This window comes from Heterodontus francisci, chromosome 29, assembly GCF_036365525.1.
Source record: "Heterodontus francisci isolate sHetFra1 chromosome 29, sHetFra1.hap1, whole genome shotgun sequence".
Taxonomy (NCBI): domain Eukaryota; kingdom Metazoa; phylum Chordata; class Chondrichthyes; order Heterodontiformes; family Heterodontidae; genus Heterodontus; species Heterodontus francisci.
The window spans coordinates 31734645-31751540 of NC_090399.1; the positions used below are offsets into that span (position 1 = coordinate 31734645).

The window sequence follows — 16896 nt, forward strand, 5'->3', positions numbered from 1 at the left end:
ACTTGCATGGTGGAAGTGGGGACTCCAACCATGCCTGATGCCAGTTTCAATACCAGCTGTGAATTGCTGGAACAGGGCAATGCCAATTTCTCTTTCCCAATGTTGGGAGTCATAACACTTGGAAAATGAGCGTGCCCGTACAAATCAGGACATGCTGGAAACAAAGAGCAGGACAGTCAGCACCTGTGGGGAGATGAGCAGGCTAATGTTTCGGATGTGCATCCTTCCTCAACACAGGAAGTTAAGAAGTTAAGACGTCCGAATACAAACAGAGAGGAGGGAGGGGAAACAAGTGCAACTGTAGCCAAGCAAATGAGATGCCTGCAGAAATGCAAGGAAATGATCGAGATGGAAAGCATGGACAACTTGGTGGTCAGGTGTGGAACATAAGCAGGTTTGATAATAGAACACAGTTTAAAATCTGAAGTTACTGAAGTTATTGTTCGGGCCAGACAATTTCAGGGTTCCAAGGAGGAAGATGAATTATAGCAGAGAATTTGAATCTACCTGGTCAGTTGGGAATTCCATGGGATCGGTGAAATGCTAGTTTTAAACCGTGTGCCGACTTCAGTGGTAAGTAAAATTAGGTGAGGTGTAAAAGCAGCATTGCCCCCACTCCCACCTGTTTCTGGGATGGGTGGGCTCGGTTATAATTGTCCCCAAATGTCTCAAAGTTTCAGCCATGGTTCAGTTGATAGCACTCTCGCCTCTGGGCCTGAAGGTTGTGAATTCAAGTCCCACTCCAGAAACTGAGCACAAAAATCAAGGCTGAGACTCCAATGCAGTAGTGAGTGAGCCCTGCACAGTTGGAGATGCAGTCTTTTGGATGAGTTGTTATACCATGTCCCCGTCTGCCCTGTCACATGGATGTAAAAGATCCCCTGGCACTATTTCAAAGAAAAGCAGGGGAGTTATCCCTGGTGGCCTTGCCCATATTTACCCCTTAATCCACATCACATAAAAGCAAGATTATCTGGTCATTATCTGTTTGTTGGAGCTCACTGTCTGCAAATTGGGCATTTCCTTCATTACTACTTAAACTGCACTGCAAAGGTACTTCATCACTTATAAAGCATTTCAGAACATCCTGAGGTTGTGAAAAATGCTATATAAATGCAGGTCTTTCTTCTTTCAAAGCACTTTACAAGGCTAATGATACAAAGCTCAGAATGGGAATGGGAGGAGTTAATCTCCTGAGACATGTGCAGCTCAAGGGGCCACTTGCATAATGGAAGTTTTGACAAAGCAGTCACGTAATTAGCATTCAGAATCCCGATATTGAGGTAGACCTGCATTCCCAAGAGACAAAATAATTTATTAGATCAGATGGAATACACAGAAAATTCTGTCTGATGTAAAAGTTCCACAGAGGCACAAGTGCTTGAGGCATGGGAAGAGGTGAATGGGTAGGTCCTGCTCTGCTTGCATGGGAAGGGGCAGAGGAAGGTCAGTTGCAGGTAAGGGTGGTGGGAAAGTGAACCGGAGTGTCATGGAGGAAACAGTCCCTTCAGAAAGCGCAGAGGAGAGAGAAGGGGACGATACGTTTGGTGGTGGGGTTGTATTATAGGTGGAAACAATGGTCAGTTTGCTTAAAGGGAAGGCCGGTGGGGTGTAAAATGAGAGCTGGGGGATCCTCTCATGTTTGTGATAGAAGAGGGTGAAACACAGGAAATGTGATGGTCCCAGTCAGAGATGCTATCAACTACTGCAGAGGAAACCCTTTCACAGAGGGAAATTGGAGGACATTTCAGGATCTCTGGTGGGGAATGCAGAGTCATCAGTGCAGATTTGATGGAAATGCAAAAACTGAGGTTCCATGGGCTTGTAGTAGATGTCAGTGGACAGCCACTGCTGGACATAGAGATAGAATCATAGAATCTTGCAGCACAGATGGGGGCCATTTGACCCATTTCTGGACTTAGAGAGACAGAGGTGCAGGAAGAGAAGGGCAGACTCAGAGAATGGTGACGAAAGGTTGCCATTTGAAGCAAATATATTATAGTGCATTAACATTTTCTTTGCCATCGTACTGTCTTACAGATATCAGTAACCGATCTGGATGGCTCCCCAGCAGCCAATGTACCTCTCAGAGTATCAATAACGATTGCAGGGGAAAAGATGCTAAACGCTACCAATAATGGATTGACTGACAAAATCGGCGAGCTAGGCTTTACATTCAAGGTTCCTCCAAATGCTCACAATATAAGCATCACGGTAAGAGTTTGTTGCCAGTTTTCTTTAACTGAATTACCGCAGTTAATATCTATTTGCTGATTTTGATAATTTCAGGCACAACCAATAATTCTTTTCCACATTATGGTGATATTTAGTCTAACTATTGCACCTCCCCCCAAACCTCACCAAATCAAATGATTCTCTTTCAGGTTTGCTACCTGGGTTGGGGGGTGGGGAGCATGTTGGGTGTGGGATTACATTTCGCTGGACTTTACCTCTTATTTCTATGCTCCCAAGTTTGGGAAGTTGGGACTGGCATTTATTTCATCCATCCCTTGCTGAGGACTTCACCCTTCGAGAGGTGCCCTCATCATCTGATAGTTTTCCTCAGACCTGTCTCTATAAGGGTAGTTTTAACTTAAATCCAATCAGAAATTCAGGAGGAACTTCTTTACCCACCCAACTTCATCTCACTGCATCAATATATCCTACAATTTCTTTCTCTCCCATGTTTATCTAGCTTCGCCTTCCTAGCATCGATACTATTCACTGCAACTGATCCTTGTGGTAGTGAATTCCACATTCTCACACTCTCTGGGTAAAGAAGTTCCTCGTTAATTCCTGATTGGATTTATTAGTGACTATGTTATATTTATAGCTCCTGGTTTTGAATTCCCCACAAATGAGAAACATTCTTTCTGTCTACCCCATCGAACCCCTTGGCAATTTCAAAGATTTCTAGCAGGTCACCTATCAGTCTTCTCCTTTCGAGAGAATTAAGTTTAACAGGAGCAGACAATTTTCACCCTTTTTTCACAGGAGAAGAAATCAGCCCCAGATGCTCAACTGGAATACGTTTCAACATAATATTCTCGTCTGTGATCCAACGTGGGACCTTTTGGGGGTTAGGATAATGTGACAACTGCTACATTATGTAAACCTTGTTGCTGTTCCCCCTGGAATCTTGACTGGCTTTATTAGTGTCTGATTTATAAGAGTATAAGAACATAATAAATAGGAGCAGGAGTAGACCATATGGCCCCTTAAACCTGCTCTGCCATTCAAAACAATCATGGCTGATCTTCTGCCTCAACTCCACTTTCTTGCCCGCTTCCCATATCCCTTGATTCCCTGAGAGACCAAAAATCTGTCTATCTCATCCTTAAATATACTCAATGATGGAGCATCCACAACCCTGTGGGGTAGAGAATTCCATAGATTCACAAACTTTTGAGAGAAGGAGTTTCTCCTCATATCAGTCCTAAATGATTGGCCCCCTTATCCTGAGACTGTGCCCCAGGGAAACAACCTCTTAGTGTCTACCCTGTCAAGCCCCTTCAGAATATTGTAAGTTTCAATGAAATCACTTCTCATTCTACTAAACTCCAGAGAATACAGGCTCAATTTACTGAGCCTGTCATCATGGGACAACCGTCTCATCCCAGGAACCAATTTAGTGAACATTCGCTGTACCACCTCCAATGCAAGTATATCTTTCTATAAATATGGAGACCAAAACTGCACACAGTACTCCAGTTGTGGTCTCAGAAAAGCCCAATACAATTATAGCAAGACTTCTTTATTCTTATACTCCAATCCCCTTGCAATAAAGCCCCCTAGTTTTGAATTCCTCAGACGCGAAAAAACTTCTTTACGTCTAGCTCATCGCACCCCTTGAGAATTTCAAAGACTTCTATCAGGGCACCTCTCAGTCTTCTCCTTTCTAGATATGGGGTGTGGCATATAATGGGGGGCTGATTCCATATTGCTCCTTTTATACTGCCTCCCAAGTCAAATTCATATCCCAATGATTGACTTTACTGGTTTTTCTTAAAAAAAATTCAAGTATGTCTATCTATCCATCCACTCCTTGACTTGTTTATTAATGCCTGTCTATCTATCTATATATCGGTCCATCCCTCAACCCATTTATTAAAGTCTGTCTATCTATGCATCCATTATCTATTCATGTCCGTCTAACTAAATATCCAGCCATCCTTGACCTATCTCTTGCCTTTCTAGGTAGTCGACAATAAGGATGAAAGGTTGCGTAAAGTTGTGATGAAACACCATTCTGACAGCAAGAGGTACCTACATATCAATGTGCCATGTGTTCTGCTGTATCCTGGAGACATCATCACTGTAACTCTGACAGCTATCAGCCAGCTCGACATCAGTGATATTCATTACTACTATTATATGGTTAGTTTACAAAGCTTCCATGAAAGCCTTCAAGGTGTAAGGCAACTTTCAACCCACAAACAATGTGGACATTTACAAAACAACAACTTGCATTTACCTAGCACTTTCAACATAGTCAAATGTTCCACGAAGCGTCACAAAGTGATTATCAAACAAAGTTTGACACCAAGCCACATAAGGAGATATTAGGTCGAGTGACAAAAAGCTGGACAAAGAGTTACGTTTTAATGAGCGTCTGAAAAGAAGAGAGAGAGCGAGAGGTAGAGAAACAGAAAGGTATAGGCAGGGCATTCCAGAGCTTAGGGCCTTGGCAGCTGAAGGCACGGCCGCCAATGGTGGAGTGATTAAAATCAGGGATGCACAAGAGGCCAGAACTGGAGCAGCAGAGAGATCTCACAGGGTTATAGAACTGGAGTAGTCGCAGCACTAGGCAGAGATGAGGCCATGGAGGGATTTGTAAATATGGGTGAAATTTTAAAATGAGGCATTATTGGACTGGGGTGATGGGTGAATGGGAGGAGTGTGAGCTGGGATACCGGCAGCAGAGTTTTTGATAAGCTCAGTTCTGTGAAGGGTGCAAATGAATTGAGCTCTGAACATTTTTGTAATAGGTAGGCTATGTTAGTTGCCAGGATAAGAAAACTATGGGCTGGATTTTACCAGCTCCTCGAAACACTGGTGGGGAGGGGAAGGAATAAAATTATCAGGGTGTAGGGTTGGGGGTGGGGGTGGTGGGGGAGGCAGTTGGGGGAGCATGGAAAACCTTTTCCATTGGCTGTGGGGATGCTGGGAAGGGGTTTAGGGCCAAAGGCAATAAAGCTCGGGGGGATGGCGGGGGGGGGAAAGGACATGAGTGAGAACTCGCTTTTTTGTCGGGAATATGGAAAAAAACTGACTGCTTATTCATTTGGGGGGGGTGGGTAGGGAAGGGGAGTGCAGGTGTCAACAGACCTTTATTTGAATGCTTTAAACAACATGGTCCCTTTAAACATTAAAATATCATCTAAGGGCTTGAAGCCCTTTAAAAATGGCGCCGGTGCCTGCACGGTGGCACCAGACACCATTGCCGGGGATGCGCCGGCGGCCCCTTTCTATGTCATCAGGGTCGGCCACTCTGCCCCCCCCCCCATTTAAATGAGCCTCCGCATGTAATATCATGGGGGCTATGCAGCGGCACCTCCGTGTCGCAAGGCCGCCGACTTCACAACGCGCTGCACACTGATAAAATTCAGCCCTATGAAAGTGGACCACGCTTCAGGTATATTGCTGATGTGTTTATTTTCTGGCAGATTCGATTTTCCTGCCTAAATTTGTTAACCGATAACAAAGGTAGCTCTTATATTTCATACAAAATTGCAGGTCACTAATATTTTGAAAATGAAATGGAGATGTTTTATTGCTGCAGAGTACAGACATTTCTAGAGTAATGTCGGTCGAGGTTTACTCTGGACGAAGTTTCTTAGGGCTGGGTTGACGGGGCCAAGTGAGGTTGCTGGGGGTAATGGGAGGAGGCCCCTGAACTTCAGGCCTAATTTCAGTGGACACTTGATTAAAATTCTTGCAAAATAGCGAGCATGGCAACTTATACCAATCTATCTAATGCTTCCTCCCTCTTCCGCTGGTTATGGCCAGAGACAGTAAGAACCCCCACTCAAATTCCAGATGTTAAAGTGCAAATAAAATACCAGTGTTGAAAATCCTGCATTGCATAGATGCACGCAAATAATAAATTAATTTTAAAAATGCAGAGATAGATGCAGCGTTCAATTAACGAAGTCTGATTCAGATTTGAGACTCACACTTCATCAAAGTGACTAGGCATGTGGTGAATTCTCTTTTCAAATGATGCTGCTTGCTTGCAGCTTTATACTTTTAGTTCAATAAAAAACAATGTTTTTTTTTTAAAGCTTCTTGAGCTGCAATCAAACCATTGATTTATATACATAAAGGGGGAACTTTAGAACAAGGTGTGAGGCCACAGGTCAGTAAATTGCACCCACAACCGTACAATGAAACAAATCCATGGCAAGGTGGTCTAGGAACAGGAAGTGGCCATTCAGCCCCTTGAAACTGTTCCTCCATTTAATTAGACCGTGATTGGCCTGCCTAACCTCACCTAGCCTCAGCAGCTCTTTGAGGGTGAGAGTTCCGGATGTCCACTACCCTTTGCACAAAGAAGTGCTTCTTGACATCTAGCTGTAATTTTAAGGCTTTTTTTCCTCCCTGTTCTGGACTCCCCCACCAGAGGAAATAATCTTTCTCTATCTGCTCCCTATCAATTCCTTTAATCATCTTAAACACCTCATTAATCTTTGTAATGAATACAAACCTGGTCTATGCAATTTATCTTCCTAATTTAACCCTTTTAGACCTGGTATCATTCTGGTGAATGAGCACTGCACCCACTCCCAGACTAATATATCCTTCCTGTGGTGCAGTGCCCAGAATTGAATGCAGTACTCCAGATGGGGTCTAATGTGAGCTTTGTACAACTGTAGCATAACTTCCACCCTTTTGTAATCTTAATGGTCCTAATATTCATCTGCTTTTCCCAGAGACTCTGTTGAGAATGGGTGCTTGCTCTGATCGCAGCTATGTATTGTTCTCAGGTGATCGGCAAAGGCAAAATACTGGATTTCAGGAGAGTCGAGAGGGCGCCAGAGACCACAGTTCAACTTCCCATCACTCAGGATATGATCCCTTATTTCCGAATTGTTGCTTATTATGTCCTAGATTATAATGGCAGAAAGGAAATCATAGCGGACTCACTACGGATTGAAGTGGAGAGCCTATGTGATACTAAGGTTTGCCACACAGAGCTTCTTTTGTTTGTGCATTCTTTATCATTGAGTTCTTTACTGCCTTTGGTACTGTTTATACATGGAACTATTAACAGAGCAGGCTTGAGGGGCTGAATGGCCTACTCCCATTCCTGTGAGTATTAAAGTATGATTATAATACCTGGAATGATTACAAATAATGATTAACTTTCACTTCTATTCTTGGTTTTTAGTTTGCTAATTAATTGTATCTGTTCAGAGTAAATCTCTGAGAGGGGCTTAGAGGGTAAAACGAAGAAGATAGGTTGCATAAATCTGTTTTGCATTCCTTTAAGAATAGAAGATTGACAGGTGATCTGATCAAAGTGTTTAAAATGGTAAAAGGATTTGATAGGGTAGATATGAAGATTCACCAGTCTGTGTATGTCCTCCTGAAGACTGTTATTATCCCCCTCACTGCTTGCTATACTTCCAAGCTTCATGACATCTGCAAACTTTGAAATGATGCCCTACATCCCAAAGTCCAGGTCATTAGTACATGTCAAAAAAAAGGTGGTTCTAATACAATTCAGTTGGGAACGTTCTTCAGTCTGACAAACAACCATTCACCATAGAATCATAGAATCATATGGTACAGAAGGAGGCCATTCAGCCCATTGAGTTCATGCCAACTCCTCATGGAGCTATCCCATCAGTCCCATTCCCCTGCTCGATCCCTGTAGCCTACAACTCTATATCCCTCAACTGGTCATCCAACTTCCTCTTGAAGTCATTGATCGTCTCCGCTTCCACCACCCTTGAGGACAGTGAGTTCCAGGTCATTACCACCTGCTGCATAAAAAAGTGCTTCCTCATATTCCCCCACATCTCTTGCCCAAAACTTTCAATCTGTGTCCCTTATTCCTTGTATCATTTGTTAATGGGAACAGTTGTTCCTTGTCTAACTTTCCTAAGCCTGTCATAGTCTTGTACACTTCTATTAAATTGCCCCTTAATCTCCTGTGTTTTAAGGAGAACAAGCACAGCTTTTCCAACCTAACCTTGTATCGAAAATCCTTGATGGAACCATTCTGGTAAATCTCTTCTGCACCTTCTCAAGGACCCTCACATCCTTCCTGTAGTGTGTTGACCAGAACTGGATACAATACCCCAATTGGGCCCTAACCAGAGCTTTATAAAAGTTCAGTATAACCTCCCTGCTTTGTACTCAATGCTTCTATTTATGAAGACCAAGATCCCATATGCTTTACTAACCACTCTGTCAATATGTCCTGCCACCTTAGGATCAATGCACATGCACCCCAGATCCCTCTGTTCCAGCACACTCTTTAGAACTGTGCCATTAAGTACATATTGTCTCTCCCTAGTCCTTCTGCCAAAATACATCATCTCACACTTCTCTGTATTAAATTCCATCTGCCACCTCTGCGAGCCTATCTATGTCCTATTGCAGGCAGTTTATCTCATTTTCACTGTTTGCCACACCTCCAAGTTTGGTGTCATCAGCAAATTTTGAGATATTACTCTGTATTCCAAGACCCAAGTCATTTTTAGAGAGCAAAAAAACAATGGTCCCAGCATGACCCTTGGGGAACGCCACTGCGTACCATCTTCCAGTCTGAAAAGCAACCATTTACTAAGGTGTTGATATGGGTACCCTCATGGGCCCTAGTTATGCCTGTCTTTTTGTGGAATATGTTGAACATTCCTAGTTCCAGTCCTACTCAGGTCCCCTCCCCCAACTCTTTTTCCGGTACATTGATGACTGTATCGGTGCCTCTTCCTGCTCCTGCCCCGAACTGGAAAACTTTATCAACTTTGCTTCTAATTTCCATCCTTCTCTCACCTTTACCTGGTCCATCTCTGACACTTCCCTCCCCTTCCTCGACTTTTCTGTCTCCATCTCTGGGGATAGGCTGTCTACTAATATTCATTATAAGCCCACCGACTCTCACAGCTTCCTCGACTACGCTTCTTCACATCCTGCCTCCTCGAAGGACTCCATTCCATTCTCCCAGTTTCTCCATCTCCGACGCATCTACTCTGATGATGCTACCTTCTATGACAGCGCTTTTGATATGTCTTCCTTTTTCCTCAAACGAGGATTCTCCCGCATTGTTGTTGACAGGGCCCTCAACCGTGTCCGGCCCATTTCCCGCACCTCTACCCTCACCCCTTCCCTCCCTTCCAGAACCACGACAGGGTTCTCCTTGTCCTCACTTTCCAGACCATCAGCCTCCATATCCAAAGGATCGTCCTTTGGCACAGTGGCGCAGTGGTTAGCACCACAGCCTCACAGCTCCAGGGACGCGGGTTCGATTCTGGGTACTGCCTGTGCGGAGTTTGCAAGTTCTCCCTGTGTCTGCATGGGTTTTCGCCCACATCCAAAAACTTGCAGGTGATAGGTAAATTGACCATTGTAAATTGCCCCTAGTGTAGGTAGGTGATAGGGAATATGGGATTACTGTAGGGTTAGTATAAATGGGTGGTTGTTGGTCAGCACAGACTCGGTGGACCGAAGGGTCTGTTTCAGTGCTGTATCTCTAAATAAAATAAAAATAAAATAAAAATTTCCGCCACCTCCAGCGTGATGCCACGACCAAAGGCATCTTCCCCTCCCTTCCCGTCAGCTGTCCGAAGGGATCATTCCCTCCGCGACACCCTGGTCCACTCCTCCATTACCCCCACCACCTCATCCCCTTCCCACAGCACCTTACTCTGCAATTGCAGGAGGTGTAATACCTCCCCATTTACCTCCTCTCTCCTCACTATCCCAGGCCCCAAACACTCCTTTCAGGTGAAGCAGCGTTTACTTGTACTTCTTTCAATGTTGTATACTGTATTCGCTGCTCACAGTGTGGTCTCCTCTACATTGGGGAGACCAAACGCAGACTGGGTGATCGCTTTGCGGAACACCTCGCTCAGTCCGAAAGCATGACCCCGAGCTTCCGGTTACTTGCCATTTCAACACTCCCCCCTACTCTCATGCTCACATATCTGTTCTGGGATTGCTGCAGTGTTCCAGTGAACATCAACACAAGCTTGAGGAACAGCATCTCATTTACCAATTAGGCACACTACAGCCTGCCGGGCTGAACATTGAGTTCAATAATTTCAGAACATGACGGGCCCCCCATTTTACTTTTATTTCTACTTTTTTCTTCTTTCTTTTTTGTGTTTATTTTATTTTAGTTTGATCATTTTGTTTCTACTGTGCCTACCCACTTTTTTTTCATGTTTGTGCTTGTGGCTGTTCAGTTTCAGTCCATTAACACCCTATCTGTACTAATGCTTTGTCTTTCAGCACACCGTTAACATATTGTTTGCCTTTGCTCCATGACCTTCTGGTCACCTATTCTGTGACCTTGTCCTATCAACACCTTCTCTTTTGTTATCTCTTGCCCCACCCCCGCTTTACTTGCTTAAAATCTTTTACATTTCTTACATCTGCTAGTTCTGAAGAAGGGTCACTGACCTGAAACATTAACTCTGCTTCTCTCTCCACAGATGCTGCCAGACCTGCTGAGTATTTCCAGCATTTCTTGTTTTCATTTACTACGACTCGTTTTCTCTTCTTACGCCAATTTTTTTATCCAATTGGACACTGACTGTCCTATTTCCTGAGCCTCAATTTTGTTAACCAGCCTTTTGTGTGGTAACTTATCAAATGCTTTCTTAAAATCCATATAAACAACATCCATCGCATTCTCTTCATCAAACTTCTCTGTTACTGCATTAAACATTCAACTCGATTAGTAAAGTCTGATCTGCCTTTTACAAATCCATGATGGCTCTCCTTAATTTACTCAAACCTCTCTAAGTGCCTGTAGTTGCTAGGACTGTCCTTACACCCTTTCTTGAATAAGGGTGTCACATTTGCCACTCTCCAATCCAGGAAGATTGGAAGATTATGGCAAGCCCTATTGCTCCGTAGAGAGCCGACTTGAACCCAATGGGCTGAATGGCTTCCTTCTATGCTGTGAATGACTCTATAACCCTATCTTAAAATTCCACTATCTTCATCCCACTTTCTTTAGCAACCTGGGATGCAAGCCATCCCGACTTGGTGACTTATCTACCCTAAGCATACCCATCACCCTCTGCTTTCTGTCTCTAAGTCAACTTTGTACCCACAGGATCTATTCCTAGTTGTAAGCATTCATGTTCAGAAGACTATTGCTGCCTCTTGAGGCTCATGATCTGACTGTAATTTACAGTTTCAGGTGGATTCAGCATTGTACAAGCATGAGGAAAGTTATCAATTATTGTTATCAGTTCTGTCTGACAGTCCAGCCGAAGTATTTGTGCAAGCGGTGGATACCTGGCTTAAAGAACTAAATATACAGGACACTATCACCAAGAGGAAGGTAATGTCTTTATAGGTAGCAATAGCTTTCAGGGGAGATTATTGATATTATAATTCATAAATTTGAACCCTTCATTGTATGAGGTGGATTGTTTTCTCTACACATTCATGGTTTTGTGAACAGGAGTTAGTCACAACATCTTTTAAAAGAGCCAATGGGTTTGACGTTGATGAATGTCAAGATGTGAAATGTCGTGTGGAAGATGAACTGCTGGCATCATGGTACTATCACCTTAAGGAGAACAACCCTTTATGACAAAGGGACTGGACTATAAGGATAAAGAAGTCATGTGACAATTATATAGCACTGTGCTGAAACCACACTTGGAGCACTATGTGTAGTCTTGGTCTAGACTGATTCCTGGAAAGAGGGAATTGTTCTATAAGGGGATTGAACAGACTAGGCCAATATTCCCTGGAATGTAGGTGATCTAATTGAAGCATATAAAATTCTTAAGGGGCGTGACAGGGTAGATGCTGAGAAAATGATTCCCTTGGCTGGGGATTCTAGAGCACAGGGTCACAGTCTCAGACTAAGGGGTCAGTCAGTTATATATGACTAAGATGAGAGATTTATGAATTCTTGTAATTCTCAACCCCAGCAAGATGTGGATGCCCAGTCTTTGAATGTATTCAAGGCAGAGGTTGATAGATTTTTGTGTATGAAGGGATTAAGGGATATGGGGATCGCACAGGAAGGTGGAGCTGAGGGTAATCATCAGCCCTGATCTTGTTGAATGGTGGAGCAGGCTCGATGGACCGAATGGTCTACTCCAGCTCCTATTTCTTCAGCTCTTATTTTCAAACATTTCACAGAATGGAGGTAATTTAAACATGGGTTACATGTAAAATGGGAGATATGGAATAAGCCTCTCATTTACAAGCCCTACCTGATTTTCCTTAAGGTCAGATGGGGAGTATATTGGGTGGTTAATTCAATTGCATCCATTTTACACTCACTTACCCCAAAGTTACAATTACCTTCATGGTGTTTAATGCAGAATATGACATTCCATTAATTGGTCGGGTTTTCTGAGATCAAGGTGGAACCTCAAAGACCTTTCAAAACGACACCAAATGGGTTGGAAAGAGCTCATAATAGGAGACATATTACAACCTGGCAGAAGGGAAGGACAGTGTGGATTAAACTGCTGGTTATAACTGTTCTTTAATGTTTGCAGCAACATTTTACTGTTCTTCCAATTTATCATCATAATTCTGGCAGAGAACTGCAGAAGTGTCATCATTCTTAAGGTTCTGGATGATGTACCTGACCAGTGTAGCTTATTCATTCACTAACACTCCACCTTAATTTGGGCCTTTTCCATTTTCAATCAGTTAAAAGCTGGTATTGGGGCATAGCGGGTTAGACACTGATCCTTCACCTCTGCTTTCAATCAAACCCAGAGTGATGCGTAAAGGTCTCCCTTGTCTGCTGTCTCTAAGAGTTATACATATATACATATGGGTGGCACAGTGGCACAGTGGTTAGCACCGCAGCCTCACAGCTCCAGGGACCTGAGTTCGATTCTGGGTACTGCCTGTATGGAGTTTGCAAGTTCTCCCTGTGACCGTGTGGGTTTTCGCCAGGTGCTCCGGTTTCCTCCCACAGCCAAAGACTTGCAGGTGATAGATAAATTGGCTGTTGTAAATTGCCCCTAGTGTCGGTAGGGAATATGGGATTACTGTAGGGTTAGTATAAATGGGTGGTTGTTGGTAAGCACAGGCTCAGTGGGCCGAAGGGCCTGTTTCAGTGCTGTATCTCTAAATATGTAATGTAAGTTTAGGTAAGTCCATTCTAGTGCTGATTAGGCATGGGGCTACAACATGAAACTGACCCTTCATTTGGCACTTGCTTACCAATTTTGCAAGATGACTGTCCTGCTAAATGGAAAACAATGATCCATGCTAGTGCAGTGGGACACCCTTTGAGGCTGGGACGTGGAGCATTGTTGGGAAAACTAGAGAGAGCTTTAAATTTTACTGAACTGCCCCATACCTACTCCATGCCGATACAGGTGGTAATTTTAACCGAACCTGGTGGGCATGGAACCCACAGGATCGGGTGGAAAGCTACTTTGACACCCCCAACCAATATGGAGAGTAATATCGGGCAGGGTGTCACAACAGCATTGCACCAGATCTTGTCAGTTTCCTGATGGGTGGGTTAGGTTAAAATTGTCCTGGATGTCTGAAGTGAGAAGTGTTACACAGGAAATAGGAGCAGGCCCCTTAAGCCTGCTCCGCCATTTAACTAGATCATGGCTGATCGTCTACCTCAATGCCATTTTCCCACTCTATCCCCATGTCCCCTGATGTCTTTAATATCTAGAAACCTGTTGATCTCTGTCTTGAAAATACTCACTGACTGAGCTTCCACAGCTCTCTGGGATAGAGAATTCCAAAGATTTACCACCCTCTGAGTGAAGAAATTCTGCCTTGTCTCACTCCTAAATAGTGTACCTCTTATTCTGAGACTGTGCCCCCTGGTTCTAGATCTTCTACCCACACCCCCCCCCCTGCCCCCCTCACACCCAGCCAGGGGGAGCATCCTTCCTGCATCTACCCTGTCGAGCCCTGTAAGAATGTTGTCTGCTTCAATGAAATCACCTTTCATTCTTCTAAACTCCAGAGAATCAAGGCCCAGTCTCCTTAATCACTATTCTCCAAAACACCCTTACCTGAATATGCAGAAAATAAACATACATGCAGGGTCAAATTCATAGCACAATAATCCATCAGAAGTAGTGATGCATTTATTCTGCATTTTCTTCCACTAAGTAGGTCTTTGAAGATTTGAATTCCTATGATTTTGGTTTATCATACGGAAGCGGGAGCGATACTGTAGGTGTTTTCCGTGATTCTGGACTGTATCCCTTCTCCAATCTAATGACAGTGCTTCCAGAACCAGCAGGTAATGTAGTGTTAATGACTCTGATTCCAAACCTAACTGGTAATGCATAGTTAATGGTTTGAACACAAAATCTATCTGGTACCAAGTTGTGATACCCGCTCTTTCTAAAACAACAGTTACAGAAATGAAAGCAAAATACTGCGGATGCTGGAAAACTGGAATAGAAACAGCGTATGCTGGAATCAATAAGCCAGGCAACATCTGTGGAGAGAAGTCAAAGATAAGGTGTTAGATGCATGTTCTGTCATCAGGACTGCAAATATTAAGGATGTACCATTTATAAGCAATTCCAGGTGCAGGGAAAAACGGTGGTGAGGGAGAGTAAAGAACAAAAGGGAAGGTCTGTGATAGGGTGGAAGGCAGGTGAGATTAAATCACAAAAGGGATGATGGTGCAAGACAAAAGGAGATAGTAATTGAACAAGTAAAGAAACAAAAAATGGGTCTAGTGGAGAAATAAATGGCAAGAGCAGAACTATGCTGTGCAGAAAATGGGAGCAGTTGTTATGGTATAAAATTGTTGAACTCGGTGCTGAGTCCAGAAAGCTGTAAAGTGCCCAATCGAAAGCTGGGGTGCTGCTCCTCAAGCATGCATTGAGCTTAATTGCCACAGTGCAGGAGGCCGAGGACAGAGATGTCAAGAGTTGGAGTGGAATGGGGAGTTAAAATGGCATGCGACCTGAAGCTAGTGTTGTAGCGACTGTTTCCCAACTGGCATGTTCAGTAAAGTAAGGGGCCAAGTTTCAGTTGGAACAACAACAATCTATTGCAGCAATCTACTGGGTAAGAGTTGAAGGTAAAAGAGGACCTTTGTTGTATAAGGAGGCGGCAAATGAGGCAATATCAATTCGTGTTTGCTGTGACATGTGTGCAGCTGTTAAATCGTTTGAGTTCAAAAGCAGCTGTTGCCAAGAATTATGTGTGATCTGCTCATCCCTCTGTCTGAAAAGCCGATGGATAATTCATACCAAGTGTTGAAACTACCAGAACAACTTAGCACCTTTAACGTAGTAAAATACCTCAGGGCAATTCATAGGAGTGATTATCAGACGGAATTTGATACTGGGCCACATGAAAGGATATTAGGACAGATGACCAAATGCTTGGTCAGAAAGGTAGTTTCTAAGGATTGACTTAAAGGAGGAGAAAGGGATAGAGAGACAAAGAGATTTAGAGAGAGAATTCCAGATCTTTAGTACTTAGCAGCTGAAGGCATGGCCAATGGTGGAGCCAAGACAATTGGAGATGCTCAGGACTCCTGAATGAGAGGAGTACAGGTATCTCAGAGGTTTGTATGGATGGAGGAGACTAAAGAGCTGATGGGAGTAGGGGTGAGGCCTTAGAAGGATTTGAAAACAAGGTTCAGAATTTTAAACATCCAAGTGCTAACTAACCAGGAGCTATTGTAGCTCAGCGGGCACAGGGTGATGGGTGAACGGGACCTGATGCGAGTCAGGACAGGGGCAGCAGATGACATCAAGTTTACGAAGGGCAGCCCAGCCAGAAGTGAATTGCAATATTCATGTGTAGAGGTAACAAAGATATGGGTGAGGGTTTCAGCAGAAGATAAGCTGAGACAGAGAGGGACTTAGGCAATGTTACAGAGATGGAAATAGGCGGTCTTATTGATGGTGCAGGCTGGTGGTTAGAAGTTCATCTCAGGGTCAAATGTGACACCAAGGTGGCAAATGCTCTGGTTCAATCAGACAGGTGCCAGGGAGAGGGATGGAGTCAGTGGCTAGGGAACGTAATTTGTCATGGGGACCGAAGACAATGGTTTTGGTCTACCCAATATTTAACTGGAGGGAATTTCTGCTTATCTAGTGCTGGATGTCTGACAACCAGTGTGACAATTTAGAGACAGTGGAGGGGTCGAGGGAAGTGGTGGTGAGGTAGAGCTCAGTGTCATCAGCATACATGTGAAAAGTGATGTGTTTTCAGATGAGTTCACCGAGGGCAGCATGTAGATGAGAAATAGGAAGGGGCCAAGGATAGATCCTTAGTGGATACCAGAGGTAATAGTGCGGGAGCTGCAAGTGAAGCCATTGCAAGTGATTGTCTGAATATGATTAGATAGATAATAATGGAACCAGGTGAGAGCAGTCCCACCCAACTGGATGAGGGTTTGGAGAAGGATGGTGTGTACAGCCTGTACATTAGCAGTTGGGACTGAATCATTATATCTTGGGATTTTTTACATTCCAGATTTATGGTTTATTTTTAGGAAAAACAGAATTCAAATTCCCAACAGCCAATGTGGGATTTGAACTCCTGCTTTTTCAATGAGCTCAGGCCTTCAGTTTAAACTGATTCAGAAAGAAAATTTGCCCTCATACATGATGCTGCTGTCTGGCTGTCTCAGGCTTTGTACATTCTTCCCTTCTCTTGTTCTTTTATTTGTCTCAAAATTTTTAAGTTAGCCAGACATTGGAAAACCATTTCGTTCTCTCAGGGCTTTTG

The 16896-nt window shown here is 43.6% G+C and overlaps 1 protein-coding gene across 2 annotated transcripts in view; it reads left to right on the top strand.

The window, feature by feature from the left end:
- LOC137346241 (complement C3-like) overlaps positions 1-16896 on the top strand; it is a 72718-nt gene that overhangs the window by 28821 nt on the left and 27001 nt on the right. For both annotated transcript variants that reach the window (XM_068009686.1, XM_068009684.1), the window contains exons 11-15: positions 2041-2214; positions 4198-4377; positions 6987-7181; positions 11375-11524; positions 14308-14437. In XM_068009686.1, the coding sequence (XP_067865787.1) occupies positions 2041-2214; positions 4198-4377; positions 6987-7181; positions 11375-11524; positions 14308-14437 (829 nt within the window). The remainder of the gene's footprint in view (positions 1-2040; positions 2215-4197; positions 4378-6986; positions 7182-11374; positions 11525-14307; positions 14438-16896) is intronic.